The 24,932-nt window shown below is 52.5% G+C and overlaps 10 protein-coding genes across 10 annotated transcripts; 6 read left to right on the forward strand and 4 right to left on the reverse strand.

The window, feature by feature from the left end:
• Window positions 1–1,352: 1,352 nt before the first annotated feature.
• Window positions 1,353–3,127, reverse strand: J4E79_002942 (uncharacterized protein; the record flags this gene model as incomplete). The annotated part of the gene is made up of 3 exons (XM_049351838.1): window positions 1,353–1,687; window positions 1,743–2,635; window positions 2,718–3,127. 3 exons carry the CDS (start codon window positions 3,125–3,127, stop codon window positions 1,353–1,355), a joined length of 1,638 nt encoding a protein of 545 aa, XP_049213309.1.
• A 1,011-nt stretch (window positions 3,128–4,138) lies between these two features.
• On the reverse strand, window positions 4,139–6,021 carry J4E79_002943 (uncharacterized protein; the record flags this gene model as incomplete). Its single annotated transcript, XM_049351839.1, has 3 exons — window positions 4,139–5,152; window positions 5,215–5,328; window positions 5,386–6,021. The coding sequence occupies 3 exons, from the start codon at window positions 6,019–6,021 to the stop codon at window positions 4,139–4,141; spliced, it is 1,764 nt and encodes a 587-aa protein (XP_049213310.1).
• A 1,901-nt stretch (window positions 6,022–7,922) lies between these two features.
• On the reverse strand, window positions 7,923–9,146 carry J4E79_002944 (uncharacterized protein; the record flags this gene model as incomplete). The annotated part of the gene is made up of 3 exons (XM_049351840.1): window positions 7,923–8,675; window positions 8,741–8,961; window positions 9,017–9,146. The coding sequence occupies 3 exons, from the start codon at window positions 9,144–9,146 to the stop codon at window positions 7,923–7,925; spliced, it is 1,104 nt and encodes a 367-aa protein (XP_049213311.1).
• A 2,217-nt stretch (window positions 9,147–11,363) lies between these two features.
• On the forward strand, window positions 11,364–13,097 carry J4E79_002945 (uncharacterized protein; the record flags this gene model as incomplete). The annotated part of the gene is made up of 3 exons (XM_049351841.1): window positions 11,364–11,595; window positions 11,649–12,103; window positions 12,153–13,097. 3 exons carry the CDS (start codon window positions 11,364–11,366, stop codon window positions 13,095–13,097), a joined length of 1,632 nt encoding a protein of 543 aa, XP_049213312.1.
• A 1,152-nt stretch (window positions 13,098–14,249) lies between these two features.
• J4E79_002946 (uncharacterized protein) lies at window positions 14,250–17,010 on the forward strand (the record flags this gene model as incomplete). Its single annotated transcript, XM_049351842.1, has 3 exons — window positions 14,250–14,461; window positions 14,774–15,280; window positions 15,438–17,010. The coding sequence occupies 3 exons, from the start codon at window positions 14,250–14,252 to the stop codon at window positions 17,008–17,010; spliced, it is 2,292 nt and encodes a 763-aa protein (XP_049213313.1).
• A 230-nt stretch (window positions 17,011–17,240) lies between these two features.
• Window positions 17,241–18,003, reverse strand: ARL1 (Arf GTPase arl1; the record flags this gene model as incomplete). Its single annotated transcript, XM_049351843.1, has 4 exons — window positions 17,241–17,588; window positions 17,647–17,730; window positions 17,834–17,872; window positions 17,929–18,003. The coding sequence occupies 4 exons, from the start codon at window positions 18,001–18,003 to the stop codon at window positions 17,241–17,243; spliced, it is 546 nt and encodes a 181-aa protein (XP_049213314.1).
• Window positions 18,004–18,365: 362 nt separating this feature from the next.
• On the forward strand, window positions 18,366–19,114 carry J4E79_002948 (uncharacterized protein; the record flags this gene model as incomplete). Its single annotated transcript, XM_049351844.1, has 2 exons — window positions 18,366–18,777; window positions 18,828–19,114. The coding sequence occupies 2 exons, from the start codon at window positions 18,366–18,368 to the stop codon at window positions 19,112–19,114; spliced, it is 699 nt and encodes a 232-aa protein (XP_049213315.1).
• Window positions 19,115–20,582: 1,468 nt separating this feature from the next.
• Window positions 20,583–21,098, forward strand: J4E79_002949 (uncharacterized protein; the record flags this gene model as incomplete). The annotated part of the gene is made up of 1 exon (XM_049351845.1): window positions 20,583–21,098. One exon carries the CDS (start codon window positions 20,583–20,585, stop codon window positions 21,096–21,098), a length of 516 nt encoding a protein of 171 aa, XP_049213316.1.
• A 457-nt stretch (window positions 21,099–21,555) lies between these two features.
• On the forward strand, window positions 21,556–22,452 carry J4E79_002950 (uncharacterized protein; the record flags this gene model as incomplete). The annotated part of the gene is made up of 1 exon (XM_049351846.1): window positions 21,556–22,452. The coding sequence occupies one exon, from the start codon at window positions 21,556–21,558 to the stop codon at window positions 22,450–22,452; it is 897 nt and encodes a 298-aa protein (XP_049213317.1).
• Window positions 22,453–22,884: 432 nt separating this feature from the next.
• J4E79_002951 (uncharacterized protein) lies at window positions 22,885–23,886 on the forward strand (the record flags this gene model as incomplete). The annotated part of the gene is made up of 2 exons (XM_049351847.1): window positions 22,885–23,368; window positions 23,504–23,886. 2 exons carry the CDS (start codon window positions 22,885–22,887, stop codon window positions 23,884–23,886), a joined length of 867 nt encoding a protein of 288 aa, XP_049213318.1.
• Window positions 23,887–24,932: the final 1,046 nt, after the last annotated feature.

Raw genomic sequence — 24,932 nt, forward strand, 5'->3', positions numbered from 1 at the left:
AATTGAAAGCCCCTGTACACAATAGAAGAACAAACTGCGCAGCAATTGTACTCTGGAGTAGGGACCAACAGGCGCTGATGAGGGGGGCGTTGGGCGGCGAAAGAAGGATTGGTGATGATGATTGATGCCGGTGACGTGTAGAAGGCGAACGACGGTACGCTGCGTCGAAAAGATACCCAGAAAAGAGGTGTGTCCAGTAGCGAGACAATGATCCGGCAGGGGCCGCAACAAAACATGTGCAGAGGTAATACGCGTCCGCACTCCGAAGTTAATGACTCGCACGCCAATAAATCCCCATCAGGTGTAATCATAGTACCGCCCCATCCTCATTCGTTCACACCCAGCGGGTCTCCTTTGCCCTTGCCTGTTCATTGTACGACACTTGCACTATGAGCGTGGTGCTCATTTGCTGCATTATGCTAATCATATCTATCGCAGGGGTCAATCATCATACACGAGGTACAAATGAATATGTCGCTAGCAGCACAACTCTTACTCGCATAGGCCAAAACATCCGATCCTCTTACTCAAAGCCTCCATTAGCCGCCACATGCAATCAGCGAATAAGCGGCACTATCACGGTTTCGTATAGCCGGGGATAGATGTCGTTGGTATCATGGTCAGGAGTTACAACTACACATGCATCTATGACGCGCTCGTCCCTCACCCATAGATTTGTACTACCGAGCTGCGATTACTCAACTGTGCGACCGGTTCCTGTCCAGACCGCGCGCCGCATAATATTGATGGGAGGTACAGCGAGATCTGATAAACGCCACAGCTCGAAAGAAAAAAATGTGAGGCAATGTGACGAATGTGCGGCGCGGTCACTGCCTGCACTCTAAAATAGGAACGTGGCATTAGGGAGATTTACGGCGCAGTGCGGAGCCTGAAGACAACGCCCCTTGGCTGCAGGGAATACACTAAGCGAAAAGGTATACTGCGAAGTGCTGCCGAGCCGTGTATTCATTCGGATACTAGCTGCCGAACTATCGAAGTTGCGTACAGTCGCGCCCTCACTATGCGCTCGCGCGTTCCAGGCGATCGCAAACTAAAGCAAATCACGCGTCGCAGAGTCCCGTACTGCATGGTGATGAGGTGTGGCACAGCTGAGCTAGTGTAATCCTACACGGTCCTGTAACATGACCAAGTAGCTGAAACCACCACTCTACGGCTGACCTACCCGAATAGCTTATTTTCCCGAATTGGACACCTACTAGTGGGGGCCTCGACCCTGGCGATCGATCGTCGCCCTGAAAACCTGAACGCCTGTATGATCCTCGTACACAGTTTTTGCGATTACAGCTGCCTGCGCGCACGATACGTGCGCATCTCCATCGTGGTAATCGTGACTAGCGTCGTGACTCGCCAATATACCAGAGCATACCCTTTCCATCTTCCTCTTCTTCCTTGCGGAAGCTCTCCAAGTGGTCGTGCAGCCAGCCCATTACTTGCGTAAAGTCTACTGGCTTCCACTGCATCTCTACTGCGTACTTTTCTCCGGCCAATACCACTATGGCCTGTCGCAGGAGCTCATCGCGGTCGACAGCGACGTTGGGGCCGAGACCAAATCCTCGACCCACGTCTTCAAAATTGGCGATGATGGTTTGCGTGCAGCCCATGAGCGTGCGGTGCTGTTGGATGCGCCTCTCGATCTCGGCAGCTGTGTGGCCTTCGGCTGACCAACCTGCAGTAGGGTAAGTAAAGATAGAATGGATGCAGATGCAGTTGGTAAAGCGTACGTTCGTTTGCTCGTAATAGAGCTGCCAGGTGGCGCTTAAGTTCCACCCAAGTCAGAAATGCTCGTTCCCTCGCAATGAAAACGGGTATGTTTTCGATCATCTTATTGTAGTCGGCTCGAACGCCTTCTCGCCATGTTCTTTCGAGTTGGTTGAGGAGCGCTTCCTCGTCCATTGAAACACCTCGCTCCTCTCCATATATGTACTGCCGCAGCGCCCGTAAGCCGTCGTAGTCTAAACCACGGTAGGGTATGCTGTTGTTTGGTTGCGGGAGCTCTTCTGGCACACCGTCATCTGACCGAAAGCTTGCTACCAGCGCGGCCATTTGGACGCTGACTTGTCGATCAGCAGCCGCTTGGGTCGCGTCGGTGATTTGCTGCTGTGCCGCTGCTTTGGTCTCGGTAGGATGTGCAGCGTGGGTAGCAGCAGGGCCTGACATCGTACTGAGATATCGAGACTTGTTCGCTTCAGCTGTGAGTTTGTTCCAGACACCCTCGGCGATGTTGGATTGTTGTGTAGCCTGTTGTTCGTGGGCTTTCGCCGATGTAAAGGCGGCATTGCCATTCGTTGCATGTCCACCGCCATTGACAGCTGTGAACCCGCCTCCTTCCTGCGGTCCCATAGTGGGACTTTCCCCAGATTCCGGAGGTGTGAGCATTGCACTTGACGACATTGGGCTTCCACGTGACGCTGTATCGCCGTCGTGCAACACCGAGTTTGGCGCAAGCGCAACAAATGATGCGGGCGTGCCGCCCTCTTGCTGGCCAGAGAACTCAGCATCAGCTCGCGCCTGACGATTTTCTGCCTTCTTTCGTCTCTCGCGGTCCAGGCGTTCGCGCGCAAGAATGACGTTGCATGCCTTCAGCCCAATCCACCAATGGAGAAGTTTGTGGATTCTGCGTGGTGGGTCAGTAGCTATTCGGCCGTATTGCGAGACCCAAATTCGAGATAGATGTGCTCTCAAACTTATGTACTTACAACGCTCTGTCTTCCTCGTTCTCCAAATAAAGATCCCGCGGGTAAAGTCCCTCTTCGACTCCGGGTTCATTCGCAGTGATTAGGTGCTCGCGATCGCCCACTCTTCCCCAGACCTTGGCGCCATGTTTCTCAAGTAAGCCATCGACTTGCTCTTTCAAACTTCCCTCGTCGCTCAGAAACTTCATCAGCTCATCCGGCTCTTTCGGTAACGTGGAGACAACATCGCCCATGTCTGCAACAAGCTCGCGTACGAGGGCGGATTCAAAGTTTGTTTTACCGCGTTTGTTCGATGACCACTTTGCGCGCAACCCAAGACGCTCGATCAGCTCGTGCATACGCACTTTTGACCGATTCTTCATAATGTCCAACCAGTCCTTGGACGTTGCGTATGTGATAGCTGAGCCGTCCATGGTGTCTGGGCTAGATGCATGGATCGCAAAATCTCGCCAGGTGAATTAAATGTAGGCTAGCGATGCAGCCGTACACAGTCGTATGAGTTCCGAGCGTTGTGGTGTCGCGACTATGCAAGGGAGGTGTGATGTGTAGTGCTGATTTTCTCGGGTATGATTACATGCAGATGCTCTCAGGACTGGGGCAGCCAGATCGTGCAATTTCGCCAAAGGGCCGTCTAGAGCATGTACGAGTCAGTGATGGGGCGCGCAAGGGAAACGAACGACATTCTCAAAGATGAATCGAGAACACGATAGATGATAAGAAAAGTACAGATGAAGAAACCATAGCGGCGTATGAAAGCTTCGTCTACAGGTTAGCGGCACCCGCCTGGGAATGGCAGGCGGAACCAGAGGGCAGTTGCTGCCGATTGGCTGGAACATCGCGTTAGCCGACGATCCCCCCAAATCACTTACACAAGGCATTGTGCACATTGTTCTTCGTCTACGAGGTGGCGAAATGCAGCTCACCGCTGCTGACAGTAATGTCTTGTGGCCCAGGTCTATGCATACGACTGCATTTCCTTTTCCACTTATTGGCGCGACTGACATCAGATGCGCAGTGGCGGGCAGATTTCGCTGGTGTACAGGCGATGGGGAATTACTACATCATCGCATGTGCTGTAGCATATGCAAACACCCAAACAGAGGCTCTGTAAGTTTTGCGAGAAAAGGCCACATAGAGATCGTCATTAGTAATCGTATGTATATACATTTTATGAGTTGCCTGGATCCTGCCCAGCCTCATGGAGCACCAGTGCTATACAACCGCCAGCCTGGTATCGATGCTTTCGACCAACTCGCACGCGAAAGATCAAAAGTGATCGGGGTATATGTAGGACAACGCAAAAAAGCCATCGATGTACTCAATGGTATATAGATGCTAGAGAAAGTGAGAAAGAGCACACCTTCGAAGAACGCCGAGGGTGGAATTCTAGGAAGAGAATTATCGATGACCGTTGTTTATGCCGCTCAAGCAGGGTTTGGCCGGCTCAAAGACTTGAGTACGATATCGACTTTTGCTTGAGGATTGTCTGCCCAGATAGACGCTTGAGCAAGTGTAGTCTGTAGACGATCGAATGCGGTCTCCGTGCCTTTGCGGGCTACGATCGCTTTGCTGATACCGTCACCAAGATCGTATGTCAGTTTCCAGGTTTTTGTTTTCTCCAATATGCTCGCAGCAGACGGTAGGTCCTCAGATTCCTCCTCCAACAGGCTGAGCAGGCCTCCAAAAGACTTGCATTCGCGCAGCGTATGAATAAAATCCATTTCCATGCCTTCATCATCGACCGACCAGATAAAGTACACGCGCTCGGCTTGTTCGTCGGTCAAATCAAGAGAGATGATGCTAGTCGAGTTTGTGCGCTTGATGGCTTGAGGCGGAGGTTTGAATGTATCCGCGGGCGTTGGAGCATGCTGTTTGACATCGTCGACAGGTGTTTCTGACGTTCGTTGAGTCTGTGTATGTATCTGTGGCTGCGGTTGGGGTTGGGGTTGGGTTCGGGGTTCCGGCTCTGGCTGTGGCTCCGCCACAGGTTGTGGTGTCGGTTCTTGTTGTGGTGTCGGTTGTTGTTCTGGTTGCAACTGTGAAGGGCATGTACTGCTATCCTTGGGAACAACGTCGATCACGTCCGATATCTGTGTCCTGTTTTCGCTAAGCTTTCGCCGCTTCCTCGCTGCGGGTTGCTTAGTATGAGCATCGCTTTCATCATCATCGACCTTTGCCATGGCATTCGATGCTGGAGGTGCGGCATTCGGTGCTGAATGTGCAGCATCTTCATCAGTAGATTTCGATAGCTTGGGGGTAGAAGAGAGACGATGTCTTGGTTCCGGTAGTCCCCTAAGCTTCGAGGCGATGTCAGCTCGCTCTTGCGGAGACAACACTGAGAGCACGGTCTCTAATGTGCCAGCATCGCTGTCAGGATTGCGAAGTGTGAGCATCATGAAATTGTTGGCGAACTTGTCTCCCAGACCACCTCCACTGATCTGCAGAATTAGATGTGAGGTCAGTATGTTTTCCATGGACTATTCGTTGATCCGAGTCTTACCTCGTAGGGGCGATAGGCTTGAAGACCTTGTAAAGACCTGTCACTCGTCTGAGGTAGCATGATGGCAAAAACCCCAGCGTCGTCGTCGCCGTCGAGTGGCATAATAACGACCTTCTGTATGCTGTCAGTACTCTGAACGATGTAGATTGTATGTTTCTCGGTACAACTCACAACCTTCGGTCCGAACTGCACTTCGCTGAAGGCAATAACAGCTGAGTCTTCCCTAGCACAGCCTCGGCAGACAGCGTTGCGATTCTCCCTAGGACTCCCTGATACTATAGGAGGGTGTGGAGGAGTGAACTTCTTGTAATTGGCCTTCAAGTCGTGAAAGGAGGGAAGCCCTCGGAATGATTGGCTTTGCCTGTCCGGAGCCAGGTAGCCAATCCAGACGCCCCGCGCAAAGAGCTGATTGGCCGAATAAAAATGACCTTTCAGATGAGGTTGCGAGTTGAAGCAATCATACGAGATGGAGTTTTTCCTAGGACTGGTGTTTCGAGATTCTTCCATAGATGCCTGCAGTGCACGCAGCCTAGGTGACATCATTGGCGAAGTCAGTTCGCTCGACGCGCTACGACGTGCCGGCTGCGCATCGCTTTCTGGAGATGCCGCCTTGGAATTGGTGTTTATTTCATTTGAGTTGGAGGGTGTTTGCAACCGGATTGCGTCACCAGGCTGAGGGCTGTTGTTGTCGAGACTGGGCTCGCGGGCGCGCTTGCAGCTTGTTGACGGGGCCCTCGACACAGGTGTGCGCACACTCTTCCGTGCTCTTTGGGGCTGGGGCGGCATGCCCGAGTGTTTGGGTGGCATGCCGGCGAGATGTCGGATAGCGACTGGTAGGTGGTGATGGCGGTCTGTTGTTGCACCATGCGGCTGCGCGCGCTAGCGTCCGTGCAGGGCTTTAATTGGCCCACAATTCTGCATGGCATTTTAACTCCGTCGCAGCACCGCCATGGTACATCCCATCTCCCTTCACTTTAACGCGAACAACCGTGTCGCGATACGTATAGCACGCGACATCGGAATGCGGGAGATTTATCAGTGAGCACGAATAAGACGAAAGCTTCTCCTTGCCAATTGAGGACGCGTCAAGTAAACAACGAAGGAGCGAGGACGCGTCTGTCTCGACCGGAGTCTAGATGGAAGGCGCCTTGCATTAAACCGCTGCCCACTCCATCACCACCACGTTCGGAATCTATTCGCAAGCTCTCACCGCTTCATACCGACGTCGCCAGCTGCGGTCTATACATCACAATTGCCAATTGGTTTTTTGTCCATCAAATCACCACTATACCCGACAATGGGGCGGCAAAAAGGCGAAATCGGCGTTGCTCATCATATAGAATGTCTTGGACTTCAGACGTATGGGAGGGAGAGGATTGAACCGGGCTTCGTTATGAGAAAACCAGTGTTCAGGTATGAGCCCGCCACTGCAATCCACGAACTCGAGGTACCGGCTCTGCTTGGTCTACTACTACGCGATGCACACGATGCAAATACTGTCATCGATCGACACGATCCCATGCTCCTCGATAAAGAGCTAGACCAGCTGTTAGTCGAGTATGGTCCTCTGATCTGGCCTGAGCCTGGTCAAGGAAGTAGAGACCATCTCCGAAAACCACAAGAGGGTACCCGATATCCGGCTGATTTGATCTATCCGAGAGACAGTACCACGTAAGTCCGCTCATCCAGGTACTGGGTGCGAGCTAATGGAAGCAGCATCAAGAAACACCTGCTGGGCATGGTTCTCTGCAGGCAGACTCGCACCGACGTAGAGACCTTCATAAACAGAACATACATGAAAGCCCTGAAATACAAGAAAAGAGACCTAAACATCGATAATAAGCCTTGGTTTCAAGGTTGCAGATTCGTAGCCCTAAGCGAGAAAATACCAGTGAGGAAGAGACGCAGCACTGGTACGACTACTACAGCAGACGAACCCGCTCCTCAACGCGCACGTTCCGAGGAAGACCAAACAGATGTTGACTCCGATACGTCTGAAGATTCGGTGATGGGCACCAAGATAGGATGTCCGACCCGCAGGACAAGCGCGCTTTCACCCGAGCCGTCGCCCTTTAAAGTTGAATTACGAATCTATCGCACCAAACCACCGGGCCAGCCAATCGGCCCTGGACCGACTTGGTCTTACGGCAGTTTGATGTTTACTGGAAAGGAAACAACATGTGAAGACTTCTTCGGTCTCATATGCAATCAGACCAAAGCCGACTGCAGCTTCCTCATCTTCCAGTTGCCCGAGGATATGTCCATGGACGGAAGGGTGCGCATCGACCGAGGATCCAAGGAATCTGAGATGACCTACCGACGTACCCTGGGTATTTTGCAAAGGGCGAGGAGGTTTCCATGCGGTCCTGCGCACCGTTCGGTGGAGCTGGAAATAGGGTTCGAGACAGTCGTTGATTAGTGTTTTAAGATACCCCGTACTTCGCGCCTGCGACTACCAGTTCTTCTGTGTGAACTGCGTTCGTGCATATCCTTCGCTGTATCTCTTTCTTCTTCAACACCGGCGCAGGCGACGGCAAGATGTCAAACGCTTAAGCTTGGAACCCCCAACACACGAGTGTATCGATGTAGCTTGTTGACATGACAAGATGTATATAACATGACCTCGTTATTCGTCGTGTAATTAGTGTACCCATATACCCAACCTTTTCTTTTTGTACAAAACACCTCCTTGTGTATTCCACCTGTGACTACCGGTGCTGACCCACTCTCCTCTCATCAACCAGCACACTCCAATTCTTCTGCACACTAATCCCTCCCGTCGCAGTCCTCTGCGCACTATCATCGCTGACCCTTCCCATCTCAATCTCCACATTATGCTTCCCCTGTGTATCCTCCCCAACGAACTTGAACTCCTCCTCATCCTCCAACCGACTCATACCCGCGAGTGTCGAAAACAACCCGCCCGTAGCACCCTTCTTCCTGTGCCTCCCTCCGGAGTTCTTCGAGTCATGCATATACCCATCCAGTCCGCCATTGGAGCTCGGACCAGGACTCTTCATATCGCTCGGCCGCGAAGAAGCAAAAGAGAACAATTTATCGAGGCCGATCCAACGGAAAGCCGGTTTCAAGCTAGGCAAACAAGCACACGTGAGACCGATGTTGATCTCAACAATCGACCACACGATGATCTCGCGGAAGTTGTAGGTCACGTCGCCCTGGGCTGAGATGGGGATTTGCAGGAAGATGATGAGGCGCACGAGCGAGACGACGGCGATGAAGGTGCCGAGCGCGAACATGCCGGCTAGAACGATGCGTTGGGCGAGGGGGGCGTGCAGCCGCCAGACGTGCGGAATGGGCATGATGACGATGAAGAAGTCGAGGATTACGTTGGGGACGGAGCCGCCGAGGTAGATGTCGCGCGTTTCGATGCAGGTCTTTTGCGTGATGGTTATGTCCCAGGCAGCGCGTACAGGCAGGCAGTTGAAGATTACGCAGAGCATCTGTGAGGCGATGCTGTTAGCCTATTGCGCTGATGGTGACAGTGTTCGTGGAATGAGTGGCTTACAATAGCGATACACCATGCGATGGAGGCGGCGGTGACCACATAGATGGTAATGCGGGACTTGATCTCGAAGAGCCGCCAGTAGAAAGCCAAGACTGATAGTTTGATACTCGTGATGCTGAGCGTATACAGAATCTGGCCGATGTAGATATTCCGTAGGAAAGCAATGATTTGTAGCGGGTTCGTGATTTCATTGATGTGTAGTCCCAGTGACTCTCGCATGCCTGCAAGCACTGAGCGTTAGCCTACGATTCGTGTCCAATGACGAAAGATACGTACCTATTATGCACACGTAGAAGAAGCCGTTGGCCACAGCCAGTGCCACCATGGACATGTAGTCGTCCATCTGAACATTGCGCCATCCCCCGTGCCGTTTCCGACAGTAGACCTTGAGGGGGACAAGTAGCATGATCAAGATATAAGTCGATATCGCCACTCCATCTAGACGACGGCGGTAAGATTGGCTGGAGAGAATGTCAGATGCATGCTACCCAAGACACTGTTTTCTGGTCGTGATAAGACATGGGTTGGGTGAACCGCGGAGGACCACGGAGACTGGGTATGGAAAGGGTAGAGAGCAAAGAGATGGCGAGTAGACACTCCCGAGCAACTTACACGCTCTCCTGTGGATCGATGATAGGCGCCATGATGCACAATTCATGTACACACTCTCTTTCCTATCCTCGACAGCGTATACACCAGGTATATCACAAACAGCGAGAAACAAGACGTCGCAGTGGCGTTGACGGTGATGCACGAAACTCTCACATGGAAAACGCGAGACACGCACCCATGATATATCAGAAAGAAGAACACGGCACAAGACACGCGATGCCCAGAAGGAAAGAAAAACCTTTCCTCACCTCCCATGCAGACGCCCTGACCAGAACTCCCCAGATGTTCCCAATCCACCTACCGCTACCGCCGCTCCCGGTCGCGGGAGACCCCCTTTAGGTCTGTAAATCACAACCCTTCAAACCCATGACGGTTTACTTGCTTGTTTAGCTGTGCATCAGCCAATGGCCATCGCAGCATCCGGCAGAGAGAAGTAATAATCCGACATGCTGGAGCTGTTGGGCAAAGCATAAAGTCAAGAAGCGAGGCACTGACACACGGGGAGCATCTGGGAAGTGGATCGTCAGTTACAGGTTAGGGGGTCCTGGTCGGCCTGAAGGGTCCCTCGTCTTCACATGTGAGTGGGTGGGGGATGATCCGGCACTCGCTCCCAACGGAGACGGCGTCGTGCTACGCGGGAACGAAATGGGAAGTCACTCCACTTCAATTATGCAAGACTTCAATCTACGCCTGCATCGCACGCCCTCTCGTTCAGCAAGCGCGTCGCGGCTTGAGACGAATGATCAGTATGAGAGGGGTAGATTTTTGCATCTTGCGAAAAAAGAAATAAGAACGTATTTGTTTATCTGTCGCCGCGGGGTCGAGTCTGCCGTCTGCGTGTGTACCCAAACCGACAATCACTGCGCTCGTCGATCAAAATCCTCCGGGGTAGCCGTGGCAGGATAAACTCCGAGCTGTGCGTTATTCTAAATGGCCGACTCGAGCAGATCATCCCACTTCCTGGTGTTGAGCGCATGTGCCTGGCCGTCGTTTTGGCCGTAAACGGTTTAGCTTGGCCGTCCGTTGCGAGTCAGAAATGAGGCTTCGGCAATGGATTACGAACCAATCGATGGCGGACATAAGCGATGAAGATATCAGACGCCTTGCAGCTCCTCGGATGAACACGCACTGCGTCTGCTTTGTGGCGTTCGTTCCTGTGGATGTCGTGCATTGCCGGAATCCTACTATGACGAATTGCAGGGCATTTGGTAGGGGCGCAAGCCGCAAACGTGTGTGCAAGCTTTGTGGCGGCGTAGGAACCAAAACGTGCTAAGCTCTCGTTGGAGGGCAATCACCGTTTGCCAATCATACGCCTTGCATACAACGGCATGGGTCGCGGAAGCGGAAGGACCCTCACACGCTATGCTGTGCCGTGGGAGCGAGAGGGACTCACGCCGTCGTCTTGGTAGTTTTAGTAGTGCAACAACGAGTCGAGACGCCGTATAGACCCTGTCGAGGCCCATCAAGTTATTGTCTCAAACCCGACCAGGGTAAATGCAGTGAAAGTCCCATGGGGCTTAGCGAGAGACCCACCTATTCGAGGGCGTCCGGCACATGCGCCATCTTCCACGTGGATGCGAGGAACGCGATATGCGGGCTTATTACAACCAGCAAAACAAAAAGTTAGTGATGCATCGTGATAGTGGCGTCGCTCAGTAAGCATCAGTAACTGTTTGATAGTCAAACTATGTGTTATGGATAGCTGGTGCGGGAGGTGCGGCTCGCCATCGGTCCTTTCTTAGCCCAGCCGAGAAGCAAAACTCCACATTTCAGAGTCGTTTCTGACAGGTGCCCCGGCTGCTAGTTAGCGACCTAAGGTTTTAGGAGACCAATCAACGGGCACTAATTTGGGAGCCGTGAGGGTTCAGATGCCGCGGAGCACGACAGGTTCAACCATGTGCGATTTGCAAAGTCGGCGAGCATATGGAAAGGCGTAAAAGAGGCCCCACGCTCTGCATTTCGCTTTCGGATTCCTGTCAAACTTTCCTTCTTCTCTGAATAAGCCAGGTGCATGATGGCAATTACAGATATCCAAGGCAATGGGTCATACCCAGGGCTTCTCGTGTTGTCAGCTCTGTTAGTATCGACCTACGTAATCGTTACTGGAATCTATCGCCTCTACTTCCATCCACTCGCGGCGTTCCCGGGGCCGTTCTGGGCCCGCTTGACTGTGTTCCCGTCATGGTGGCACACTCGTACTGGCGACCGACACGTTTGGCTGTATAGTCTGCAGGAGAAGTATGGTATGGTGGCCTGATTTCATCCCCAGAGTCAGTGAGTTGTTAACGATTGGTAGGACCCGAGTTCCGGTATCGTCCAGACAGTGTCGTGCTCAACACGCCTGCTGCTTTCAAGAAGATCTTTGGACCAAAGGGAAATGTTAAGAAAGGCCTTTACTACGAAGTGTGGCCACGCAATGTCCACACTATCAACACATGGAGCACCACCAGTGTTGAGGTGCACTCGCGTAAGCGTCGTGTGTTGAACTACGCTTTCTCAGAAGCGGCGCTGCGAGATGCTGAGGTCTTCCTTCACGCGAACATCGATCGTTGGTTGGAGCTGATTGGTCAACAAGCGCCAAAAGCTGGCGAGTGGACGACCTCTATCAACATGTGTGACTGGATGAACTGGCTTGTTTTCGATATCCTTGGTGACTTGTGCTTCGGTAAGAACTTCGACATGAAGGAGCCTGGAAGCGATCTCCGCCACATCCCCGAAGTTATGGTTCAATTCATGGAAATTCTCCATCCAGTTAGTCCCCTGCATCAGATCATCGATCGACCATGCTGACATTCCAAAGATTGCTTTCGGCCCGTTAGCCAACGCTTGGGTATGGATGAAGCCTCGTGGGCTCGACAAGCTTCTGGAGGTCGCCTCACCGCCGGTAGTCAAGAAGTGGCAGGACTTCGTTGAAGGATGCCTTGAGAAACGGTCCGCGGTCGAACACGAATTGGAGAACAATCCCAAGCCTGAGGGTGAGGTCCGGAAGGACTTCTTTCACTGGCTCTTCAAGGCTGTCGACCCCGAAACTGGCAAGCGTGGCTACAGCGAGCACGAACTCTTCGCTGAGTGCGAGTTGCTGACTATTGCTGGTTCCGATACAACATCTGTCGTAATGTCTGCCGCCTTCTTCTACTTGGCTCGTCGACCGGAGGTCCAGGCTAAGATTGCTGAAGAGGTCAAGTCGGTCTTCTCAAGCTATGACGAGATCAAGTCTGGTACCAAGATCATGTCCTGCAAATACCTCACCGCGTTTCTTCAAGAAGCTATGCGCATGACACCACCAGTCGCAGCAGAGCCCAGCCGTGAGGTACTTCCTGGCGGAACGACTGTTGGCGATCACTACTTCCCCGCTGGCCTCCACGTCAGCACCGGTCTTTACTGTCTGAGCTACAACGAGAATGTCTACCCGGAGCCCTTCAAGTTCCGCCCTGAGCGCTGGATCGTAGACGAGACTGGAAAGGAAGGATCCTCGGCTGAGAGTGTGGCATTGGCGGAGAACGGTTTCTGTGCCTTCTCATATGGAACGAGGGGCTGCGTTGGAAAGAACCTTGCCTGGCTGGAGATGCGACTTGTCATTGCCAAGACACTCTGGATGTACGAGGTTCGGCCTGATCCAGAGAACAAACTTGGTGGAGGCAATCGAAATGGGAAGCCTGGGCGACAGACGGAGGATCAATACCAGATTTACGACATCTTCGTGGCCGGCAGGAAGGGACCGATGCTGCAGATGCGCAAGAGGTAATGTTGAGTAAGATGAGCCATTTGTGCAGACGACCGAAGTAAAGCCTGCAACGTACGATAGTCATCTTGGCTAGCCAATTGAGCATATTCTGATCCCTTTGAGAACGTTGTCCGTGTACAACACCACGTGTCGCCAGATGCGTGCGCGTGTCTGTGGTGCAAACGGTGGTGCGACCATTCAGTCCCTGACGATCCTCAAATAACTAACAGCCGTTGTACATGTATTGCGCACAGTCGGGAGTGTCGTCGCGCAGCCTCGCCAGGTGATCTGGTGTTGTTGTCGCCTCAGAGGGCTTGCTGTTACCGTCAGCGCATGCCCAGAAGGACGTCCACGTGACGTCTCTAGCGGGGCCGATCAGAGGAGCTTCCTCAAGCTCCGAGTCCGGTCCTTCTTTCTCCAACTGCTCAACACCAACATCGTCGAATCTGTAATTCGTCGTGCGACCGTCGTTGTGCCCAACACGATATGACGATGTTTTTGGCCCCCATCGCAAGCCACCGGCATGCCTCAGACGGCAATGCCAGGCGAGACTCGAACGCCATTCGACCGCAGCGGCACAGCGCCGTATTTTTAGCTCAGCTGGCCCCCAAATCCTGACCGGTCGATTGTTGTGATGGCATTGCTGCAGCTTGTAAAGCGATGCATTCTCTATCGTTACGCTCAACATTCTGAGCTCCTTCGTCGTTACTGACGCCTTTGCGCAACGCCGTCTTTCTGGCATCGAACATCAGGCTATCAGCCTTCAGTCTGGAGTTACGCGGGTTGATCAGCACAGGGCTGAGCGGCTCGTCAAGCCCCGCGACGCCAGCGCAAATCAAAGGCACGGCGAGCTTGATTCCACGACAGCTGTTCGCTTCGCCTGGACTGCACATGGTGTGCCGCACTAGAGCAGCCTTTCCTGCCTGAGTAGGGCGAAAGCATCCGTGGGCGCATATTGGTGTGATGGAACCAGGCTGACCGGTGCAACGCATAGGCTGCAAGGTATCGTCAGCCTCGTGCAACATCTTGTGCGATTTGGTGATTTCCCGCCTTTTTTCGTGGCTTCTCTCTTTCCTTTAACCTCGCTCGCTTTCGTCCTACGGTCGCTACACATTGCAAACATCATTGTACAGTACAAGAACGTGAGCGCACGCCGCGCATACACGAAACGAAATGCGGTCACCATCCGTCGAAGGAGTACCATCACCCCTCAAGGTTGGCTCCCCGAGCAGTAGGAGAATCTCCGATATCACAGTTCCTTCTGCTTTGCGCGTTGGCTCTCCAACAACTGACGATACCCCGCCCATCCACGCTCGGCCACCACTGCGTCGCAAGAACACGTCTGGCGCTTCCGACAGGCTCTCGCAACTCTTTCCGTCCCGACCGTCCTCAGTCGCCTCAATCGCATCTCCTAGCAGCACCCCTGCATCAAGACGTCAGTCGTTTCCTTCGCCTCTGCTACCGGCCGCAGAACCCTCGTATCGCATACCCCGCGCTCCAGCGCCGCCCTCGTTTGCGCAAGAAACGTCATACAACCCTGTCGCGAGCGTGTTTACTCAAGATCGCGCATCACCGTCGTTGGGCAAGAGCAACAGTAGGACCAAACGGGTCCTCGACCGAATCGCATCGTTGCACAGGGGAGCCTCTCATGGGGGACGTTACAACCGACTGGATGATGAAGAATCACAACCCGGCAGAAGACGGCTTGTGGGAGTCGATGAGGGGGACGAGGCAGTCGGATACGATCTGAGCTCGCTAGGCGGTCTGCCGCTGAAAACATTCGAGGCGCAATCGCGGACACAGGACATACATGAAGGGCAAGAGCGTGATAGAGACATGGATGAAGCTAGTCATGCCGCAGAATTTGAGCGTCTCGAGGCGCAACTCGGAGCTGGAATGACGTCTGTGCTCCATGTTCCGTTTGAGCACACCCCAGCTGGACCAGTACCAGGCTTCTTTCCAGGCCACCGACGAATTCTAACAAGAGCGGATGTAGTAGATGAGCAGGCCAAAAAAGCGCAAGACGAGGCTGAAAATACTGGCAAGGTCGTTGCTGTTGCAGCAGATATCCCAGTCGATATCAGCGAGTTCACAGGAGTTGCTCGCGACTTCGACTCTATGAGAACTCTGACGGCTGAGGCTGGTCTCATTTCCAGCGGTGCACAGACTAGCTACTTCTTTCCTGAAGGCAAGTTTCCCTACATGTACGTGTCGAGAGATAGGATCTAACACGCATGCAGATCCCCAGATGCCTGCATGGCGACCCCTTACTATGAGCTCGTGGTGGATTCTTATGCTCATCATCCTTGCAATTGCACTTGCTGGTGTACAAGAATATGTTTGCCAGATTTCCTTACGCAGTGTCAAAAAGCATCCTGATAGAGGCGGTTTGTGGTCGTTCGAGAAGGTTAACAGCTTGTCCGTCGCGCAATATTTCGCCTGGCAATACGCGCCCATCATGATCTCGGTCTTCTATGGCGTCCTCTGGCAAATGTCGGATTTCGAGGTGAAACGTCTGGAGCCATTCTACCAGCTATCCAAGAAAACAGGCGCAACAGCGGGAGAATCGCTGAACATGGACTACTTAACCTTCTTGAGTTTCTTGGTCCCACTGAGAGCACTTCGTCACAGGCAATACGCCGTCATTTACAGCTCACTGGGCACATTGGTCGCTAGTAGTCTTGTACCTGTCTTGCAGAGTGCTTCTATGACTATGTGGCCAGACGAGGAGGCCCGTGACCTCGGCGACTGGAAAGCCGTGAGAGTCGAACCAGTCTGGTCTAGAGCGCTTTCCGCGTGCCTTCTGATTGTCGCAGCTTGTGGCGGGGCGCTGATGTACGCGATGCAAAGAAAAAGCGGCTTGCAGTCAGATCCCAAGGGCATTGCGGGTATCGCTGCCATGGCTACGAAAAGCCACATTCTTACGGACTTTAAGGGCCTCGACCAGGCTTCCTTGCCACAAATCCACAAGCAGCTTCGCCAAAGAAGATACATCTTGCACAAAAGCTCACTTTGGCAAGGAGAATACATAAAGAGCAAGGAAAAGATCCACGAACAAGGCTCTGATCCTAGACCGCTCATGCTTCGAATGTGGGCGGGTGTACTCTTCATTGGCTTTCTCTTCCTATTCACCGTTGCGGTACCACTCTTCACATTTGTCGAGGAGACGGGCATAATCACACAAAAGCTGCCATGGATGATGACTGGGATAGCGACTGTCATACGCATACTCTGGAACACTATGAATAGCGACGTGCGCATGCTCCAACCGTTTTACATTCTTTCTCTTCGACATGCCCCAGCCAAGACTCTCACACTCGACTATGCTGGTACAAATCCTCTCTGGCTACCATTCGAAGCTTTCCTCAACGGGCATTACCTTGTCATGCTCGTCGCCTGGGGATCCATCTTTGCCGAAATCCTAACCGTCTGCGTAAGTTCGCTCAGCGTCGACGGTAAGAAATTCATACCCGGTTTCGGCGGTGAGAATGAGGACAGTAACCATGACGGCAAGGATAGCGATCCATCTGATCGATGGAACACAGACCAAACGTTTCGCAGCTTCTGGTGGAGCTTCATTCTCACCATGTTCATCCTGATCTATCTTATCGGCATCGCTCTCCTTACCTATGCGAAGCGCAGTCAGAAGTTCATGCCCAGAGAAATCGGCACCATGGCCTCCGTCCTCGCGTTCATCCACCAGTCCAAGATGCTCTTCAGCTTTATCGACACGGAAAAGCTGAACTCAAGGGAGATGACGAAGCATCTCGAGAAGAGTGGGAAGACATACGCGTTGGGCTGGTTCCAAGGCAGAGACGGCGAAGATCACTTGGGCATCGACGAAGAAGAGATCAGCAGCGCGTACGTCTTTGGCAAGGATTGGACTGAGGGGCGGCTGAGACCAGGTAGAGATCTGACGTGGGAGGTTTATTAGACGCGTCGTCACACGATATAATGGCATCTCCATTTTCATCGACATGAAGAACGCGCATGCAATTACTGACGTTGACTCCCCACCCCGTATTCACAACCCTAGCGCCGAGACGCCATTATGCTGGTATAATAATCCGTTCTGACGCGTATGTGCCGCGTCATATGTCCCCGCTCCCGCCTCATCCTCATCCCCATCGCACGTATATCCTCATATCCCCTCCGTCCCCTCCTCTAACTCTGCTCCCCAACATTCCCCACCAGCCAATCCATACCCTCCTGGACACCCCTACCATCCACCGCACTGCAAGCCACAATACTCCAATTCCGGTCTTTGAGTTCTCCCAATTTGAGCGCCTCGCTGATCTCGCCCGCGCCCTTGGCGCCCGGTTGATCTTGTTTGTTTGCGAAGACGAGGAGGGCGGCGTCGCGGAGCTCTTCTTCGTTGAGCATGGCGCGCAGTTCTTCGCTGGCGGTGGTGAGGCGCTCGATGTCTGTGCTGTCGATTACGAAGATTACGGCGGCGGTGTTGGCGTAGTAGCAGCGCCAGTAGGGGCGGATGGAGGTTTGGCCGCCGAGGTCCTGGGGGGTGGGGGGTTAGATGGTGTTGGTTGATGGGGAAGGTAGGAGGTGAACTTACCCAGACGTTGAAATTGAGGTTCTTGTATGTGACGGATTCGACGTTGAAGCCTATTGTTGGTATCGTTGTGACTACCTCGCCAATCTGTCGTGGTCGTTAGCCTCCGTATACCTCGTGTCCAAACCCAGGATGCATGTTGTTTCCATATTCGCATGCCTCCTTTCTTTCCTCCTTGGATATCGCGTACCTTCAGTCTGTATAGCAGCGTCGTCTTTCCAGCATTATCCTGCATTTGTAATCAGCGCCATGCCTCCCATACTAGCCATGCTGAGGTGTTCATACCAGCCCCAGAATCAATATCCGTATCTCCTTCTTCGCCCATATCAGCTTTGTAAACGTCGATAAGTAGCCGCCCATGTTGTTCTCCCTGTGTCTTGTCCGCCCGCTCGTGAGGTCCGTTTGTATGCGGCGTTGACCGCTGGTCTGGTGGTTTCGGCGAAAGGGACGGTTTCGAGAATGTCGGCGATATGGCGGTTTCGTGAAAGAGGTTTAATCGTTATGCGATTAGCTTGGAGAGAGTCGGGCGTATGTTGTCTTATGGGTTGGAGTGTTTCAGTGTTGCTGTCTGGCCATAAAGTTAGGCCGTCGCGTGCAAACAGGACAAACAGACCGAGGTCGTCGGCGGCAACTTTTGCCGATGTTCAGGCGGACCACGGGTAGAATCGATCTAGCCACGCTCCAGTTGTCTAGCGTTACACTACAACCCCATCATCCACACCATGCCTTACGATCGCGATGTAGTCGTCCGTTGCATCAAGAGGCACTATGATTTGCTCGTGCGCATGGCCTACCTCGACCCGGACACGATCCTCCGCCCGCCGCCTGAAGGTTGGAGTGATGAGCAGCTCGCTGTTGACACATTGCAAGAGTGGAAACGGTCGGACAGAGTCGTTGATCTCTTGCGTCACTTGCCTTACCTGAGTAGGAATATGTTTGACGATAAATACGAGGTCTACATCGAAACGGAAGCATGTATCTACCTACGCAATTATGGCTGGTTGAAAGATGCGCACAAAGAGAAGGCTATCAGGCGTATGTCGCCATGCGGGGAGGGGCAGGAAATACCTGCTGGAATGATACCGTTGAGCCAGGGCAACGAAGCGACAGTGTGGATGATAGATACGGACCAAGGTATGAGCCGCATACTACGTGCATCACCGGATATTGACAGGTTTCACTAGGCATAATCTGGCCCATGGGACCGTTCATTGTAGACCGTAGTGCACCAGATGACCAGTTTTGGCGGCAGGCCGCAAAGCCTCGGGAGGTTCAGCAGTACTTCGATGAGCTCTACGACGAGATCGAAACCTTGGTCACCGTTCCTGTACCATTGACGCGAGGTAGCGATGCATGGTACAACGAGATGGTGGATCATCGAGACAACAATGCAAAGGTGAGTGCGATCCTCTCGGCGAACGTGACCGGAAGACTCATCAAGCAAATGAACAGCTACCCAAGCGCTTGCTGAAAGAGTATGGTTGGCCCTCAGCTTTCAGAAAGGCAGAGTATCTCAAAGCTCTCGAACAAGAACGTCTCGACGCTAAACGCAAAGAAGCGGAACGGAAAGAAGAAGCCGCGAGGAAACATGCACAAAGGCGTTTTATAGCAGTTGACAAGACGTATGATTTGCGTTCCAAGAATGGAAGCGCTGACAGCACAGCAAAGTGACAAGTCTCACGATAGATCACTACGCATTCTCCTATCTTCTTATCTGGGTCGGTCACACGCATTACCACCGCTTCCGAACGTTCGAGACGAACAGACAGCCTCATGTACGAAGAGCAAAACTTGCCGACGCTCGGGCGTACCACGGTTGGCAGACAGCAGCTTTCCGACATCGCGGAACTTACACAACGTTTTGCGGCATGCGACCCATATATTAAATTCTAAGCGAAATGCTTCAGATGTCAAAAGACGATAGTCGGAAAATAGTCGGAAACACGATACGTCAAAGAATATCTCCAGTGGCTTAGCGACGATTGACAGCATTCGATGCGGCCACCCATGTTCGCTGCATTAGACTGCTACATGGAGGTCAAAAAAGACTTTGACTTTGGAAGCCTGAATGCATTCTCCAGATGAATGTTTGCCGACAAAAGAGAAAAGCTGGTTAAGCGGGATCGAAAAATCATTGTCGGCACCCAACCAGCATTGCGATCCTCTGACCTCGCAATAGAATTGGCCAACACCGATATCAGCGTACTCCTACCGGACTGTGGAGATTATTAATAGCAAGAGAACAGGCTGCAGGGTAGGACTCGTGATCGCAATTTCAGTTCGCTAAGCTCGAGCGGGTGATCTGTTCGCGTACGGAGGTAATGACCGAGAGCACATTTGCGCTGAACATCAATATTGGCAGCATTTCTATAGGCTACCTATCCGAAAGACTCAGTGCGATACACGAAGACTACATCCCTTTGGAAACCATGGTCTCGCATGGTGAACCGTGTGTCGGCCTTGGCAAAATAGACTAGTCTACTGCCACACTGTAGTCATTGTCCGGTAGCAGGAGCCTGAACCAGATAACGATCCTCACCTTGAGTCAATGCTACGCATTGTGAGTCACTGCGTGTCTGGCACTGATGTGTTTTGCTCGCTTAAAGTGCCACTTGAATATGTTGGATTATTCTTTGGTCTTGCGACTGGCTGTACAAGAGGAATAAGGATACTTACTACTGGTAGAGGTACAAGGCCATATGGTCAGGGTGAGTCTATCTGCTCATGTTTTGGATGCGCAAACACGGGACGCACGCGATACCATTTCTCTTCTACAATGTTCTTTAGATAGTATATAAACTCACATCTCCTGCCTCCTCCATCCTTCCATTCGAACACATCCACACATGTCCCAAAGCCCAAAGACATACTACTCCAAACTCTTCTTGCAACACACAACCACATTCACAACAAAAGCAAGCACACCCCAAAACCACAACATGTCTTGCCAACGCCTATCAACCGTCCACGGACTCGCACCCGAAAAGCTCATCAAACTCGCTTTCAAGTTCCTCCCCTACCGCACTCTCCAAGCCGTCTTCGCGACGCTCCACCCCGCTCAACATCGCATCTTGATGCAACAACGGCGCCGCGGCGTGAGTCTGCACCATCTAGCAGACACACTATACTACCATCAAGGCGCCACACTGTCGCGCCTGTCGCGCTGGAACGAAATGACGAAGCTGCAAATGCAGCATGAACTCCTCAAACGAGAACACCTCGACGAGGGAGAGGAAAAGAGCTTGAGTGAATGGAAACTGAGGATCAGATTGGTGTGCCTCATGGCTGAGGAGAGGAAGGCGTGGAAGGAGGGGAAGGAGCAGAGGAGGGTGGATGAGGAGGGAGACAGGAGGGCATGGATCGCCCAGTGTAGGGCGTATGAGGAGGAGGATGAAGGTGAACCTATGGAAATCTTCGTCGCCGCTCCACAGGAGGGAGGTCAGGTGGTGTGCTGAGATGGTGAAAGGTCAGGGGCCTGAAGGTGAACCGCTTGTTTTGCAGTTCGTCATCGCAGGAAGCCCATTGGTGTAGGTGTAGTCGTTCCACAGTTTCGCCAACGAAGTCCTCTTCACTCAACCAATATTACTACCAGACCTCTTACAATGCCGTTGATGACCAGAGTATTACCCACACTGTGAAAATGATCTCCCCACTTTCCCTTCTCCCGTGCTCTGCCGCACGCTCCGAACGTGGTACATTCACTTTCACTTCCAGAGACTTGGTATCACATCACCTGCACCCACTAACCTGAGTGAGACTTCTCCCTAATGAATACAGACTCTTCCTTCTTCGCCGACTGCTTGCCTCTCTTTTTCAACTGACCGCTTCTGAACCTCTTGGATTACTTTCAACGACCCAGTCGCCGTAACAACAAATACTCCTCCTTCTCAGCTAACCTTTCACACTAGCAAGATGTTTACATCGCTCATCGCAGAGATCAACGGCGTGGAACCCTCCGTTATTAAGAATACAACCCAGGTCAGGTCAGCGACTGCGCGAAAGCGTACCGTCGCGGAGACTACATCAACTTCGACACCATCACTTCGACAGCGCGCAGTCCCTCGTCACCCGCAACAGCGTCAAGCCATCGATCGGTACATGGCTGTTGCGCATAACCCATGGAGGGAGCCAAAGCGCCTAGCAAAATCCTCATACGAGGTAATGAAGCAACAAGAGCTTCTCGAGGAAGCGCAGATTCGAGGGCTTGAGATCGACAACGGGGATAAGACATACCTCGTAAACATCTTGATCGTCGACGACGAGGCCTACGCCAAGCTAATGGAGGTACTTGGTTGCCGCTTCAGAGCCGCCGACTTTGCACAGGGCGAAGTAAAGCTCTACAACCAAGAGGTGAAGCGCAAGCGAACTGAAGCGGAGGCGAAGCAGCAAAAAGCGACCCGTGAGATGCATAAGAAGGCGAAACGAGATGCGCGCGTCAAAGCCGAGAAGCTGGTATGGGAGAAGAAGCAGGCTGAGAACAAGGCTGCTAAAGCCAAAGAGCAAGAGCAGCGGAAGCGAAAGAGAAGCGGCAACATCGATTCCGGTTGCGCTTCTGCCCCCAAGAAGGCCAAATCCAAGCATGTACCGGCGGTATCTTCGCGCTCAAGAAAGACTGGCACCAACAAGGCATCATCAGGCGATAGAAAGTTCGTCAAGATGAGTATTCCCAACGACATGAAGGATGCGCACGACGATGACGAGGATGAAGATGGACTTGGCGACTTCATTGTTGACGACCTGCCGAAAAAGCCGAAGCGCAAGAGCGATGTAGGCGGCATGGCAAGGAGCAGGTTGATTGCTGGGTTTTGATGGAAGGCACAGCTTCCTTTTTCTTGCTGTCGTTGTCGTTCTCCTTCTAGTATAAGACAACAATGTATTGTAGTTCCTTATGTATAGCATTGTTGCGGGGAAATCTTCCTGTTGTTGTAGTACTACTGCGCCGTCGGAGTATCCGTTAGCGCAGAATTGAGTCGGCCTCAGCGCTTACGGGCACTGCTCTCCGCCGGCGTAGCGCAGTCAACTGCAAATTGTTAACTTCATTGCGACATGGATTTACTGCCACACAATGTTCGTTTAGGCGGGTAAGGCATGCCGAGCTCTGTCGATCGCGTCCGTATTAACCACACTCTTGGCTAGTGCGTCATTCCCATAGGGTGCCTAACCGCGCCACGTATATATAGATGCATTCTCGCAAGTCCAAACGATCAAACGTCTACGGCTTTACCCTTATGCTACGTCAATATGTGGACATATGACAATCCAAAGTTGCTGCTCCTTACGATATCAGGACTCCTCACCACAGCGGTCGTCCATGCGCAAAACTCCTCCTGTCGAGGCTTTTTCGACGAATTCACGGCCGTGAACTCAACCGGCCAGCACGAATTTACTTGGAACTCCTCCTACGCCGGCGATGACCCGTGGTATGTCTCTGTCCTCGTCGGATCTCGCTATGACGATCTCAGAGGACATGTTTACATCTCCGTACCTGGAAACGTGCCCAACAATACCGAGCTCTGCAAGTATCAGTGGAGCAACATCAATGCGACGTTAGAAGCCGGAGGGGAGAATAGCTGTAGCGGTGTGATCAGCTCCGACTGCATGGACCACCTGAACAAGGCACTTAGTGATACCTCTGGTACCTCGAATTACTGTCCTAGTAAAGATACTTCGTCCGTATCAGATGAGTTCAAGAAGGCGTGCCCAATGTTGAGTGGCGGCTCACACAGTACGTTCCTTCCCTTGCCCCTGTACAAACCTTCTATATGCACTTTGTTTTTCCTTCCCCTGCACAGAACAGATACGATCGACTTGCGGCTCGGAAGCTGCAGCCTTTGTACATATAGCTGACAAGGTCGCACAGACACGGTCCGTCAAGACGTGACCAACAGCACGTGCGCCTACAACAACATGCCCGAGGAGGTGCAAATTCCAGACAATTACAACACGTTCGGGACAAATGCAGGCGTCAGCCCGTCCGATAACTTCTACGCCCCTGCGAATGAGACGTATGATCTCTTAACGCGCCAGACGATTCCAGTCGTCCTACTGGGACGATTTGTTGACCCAGATTCGAATCTGGTGCAAACCAGCGTCGAGTTCGTGTGTATGAACGCGAACAACACAGTGGAGGGAAGCCGTGTAGCGGACGAACAGACGCCGTGGGATAGTGCTGGGGCTGATATCAGTGCTAGGATGGTGGGATGGGCGGCCGGTGTGATGACGGCGGTGATGCTGGTGTTGTAAGACTGCGGTACATTGTGATGGTCTATTATGGATGTAATCGATGGTGGTAGAGCAGAGAGACCATCTGGGTATCCCGAATGATACATGTTTTGACTATCGGGGATGGAAGCAGATGTAGACTCATTGCTGGGGGTTGAAGGTGGGAGGGGATGGCACGCAGCTGGTGGCTTCGTTCGGAGATCGGCAAAACTCCGGCGCTAATTCCTGAGACGCGTGCATCGCGTCACCTTGATGCGATCGAACGTACTACTCCTTCGCATCTCTTCCTCTATAACATACCATCATTATCGCCTCGTCTTTATCGCGAATTTAACGCGCATGTACGATGTTGCATCGATTAGAGCGATGATCGCAACCGTTACGCGTTCGTGCAGCGCGTTCTTGCCCAGCCTCACCATGTGGAATATATCGGTACCGCTTTCAACGCACGGCGAGTTGCTGCGCTACCGATGTTTCGCGCGGCATGCTCGTCTTTGCGAGCTGTGCGGGTTTGAAAGACCTGTTGACATTCCCTGGTAGCGAGAGGAAGCCACCCGCACCGTACGCTGATGACACAGTTACAACGTGCTGAAATTTCCTTCCTGGCCCCCAATTTCTCATTCCTGTGCCGACCTGCTTTCGACACTTCGTCCGAAAATTCACAGAAGTCGAGAGCATAGCTCATCACCTACACGTTACCACCGTCAAGATGGCGTCAACGCTTACCGCTACTCAACACGCCCTGGGCATCGCGGAACTTCTCGAGAATATTTTGCAACACCTCAGCCCGGCAGATGCTTTGTCGAACAAACAGATGGTGTCTAGTACCTTCTATAACTGCATCAACAGATCGTCTGTTCTCAGACAGATCTTCTTGCTTGACGCCAACCGAGTCGAAGAAGATGAAGCCGATAGCAAGCTCTACTTCCCCTTAAGCAATATCTTTCCCGCATATGGATCCCATGAGGGGCGCGGAGGAGTCCTTATTCCTGGATACAAATACCGACCTTTTATTTTTCTGAATCTCGCAGCCATCAGATGTTTTGTTCCTGCGGACTCCTACTACA

Source organism: Alternaria viburni, assembly GCF_023758015.1.
Source record: "Alternaria viburni strain BMP 2772 chromosome Unknown scaffold_5, whole genome shotgun sequence".
In the NCBI taxonomy this organism is placed as follows: Eukaryota; Fungi; Ascomycota; class Dothideomycetes; order Pleosporales; family Pleosporaceae; genus Alternaria; species Alternaria viburni.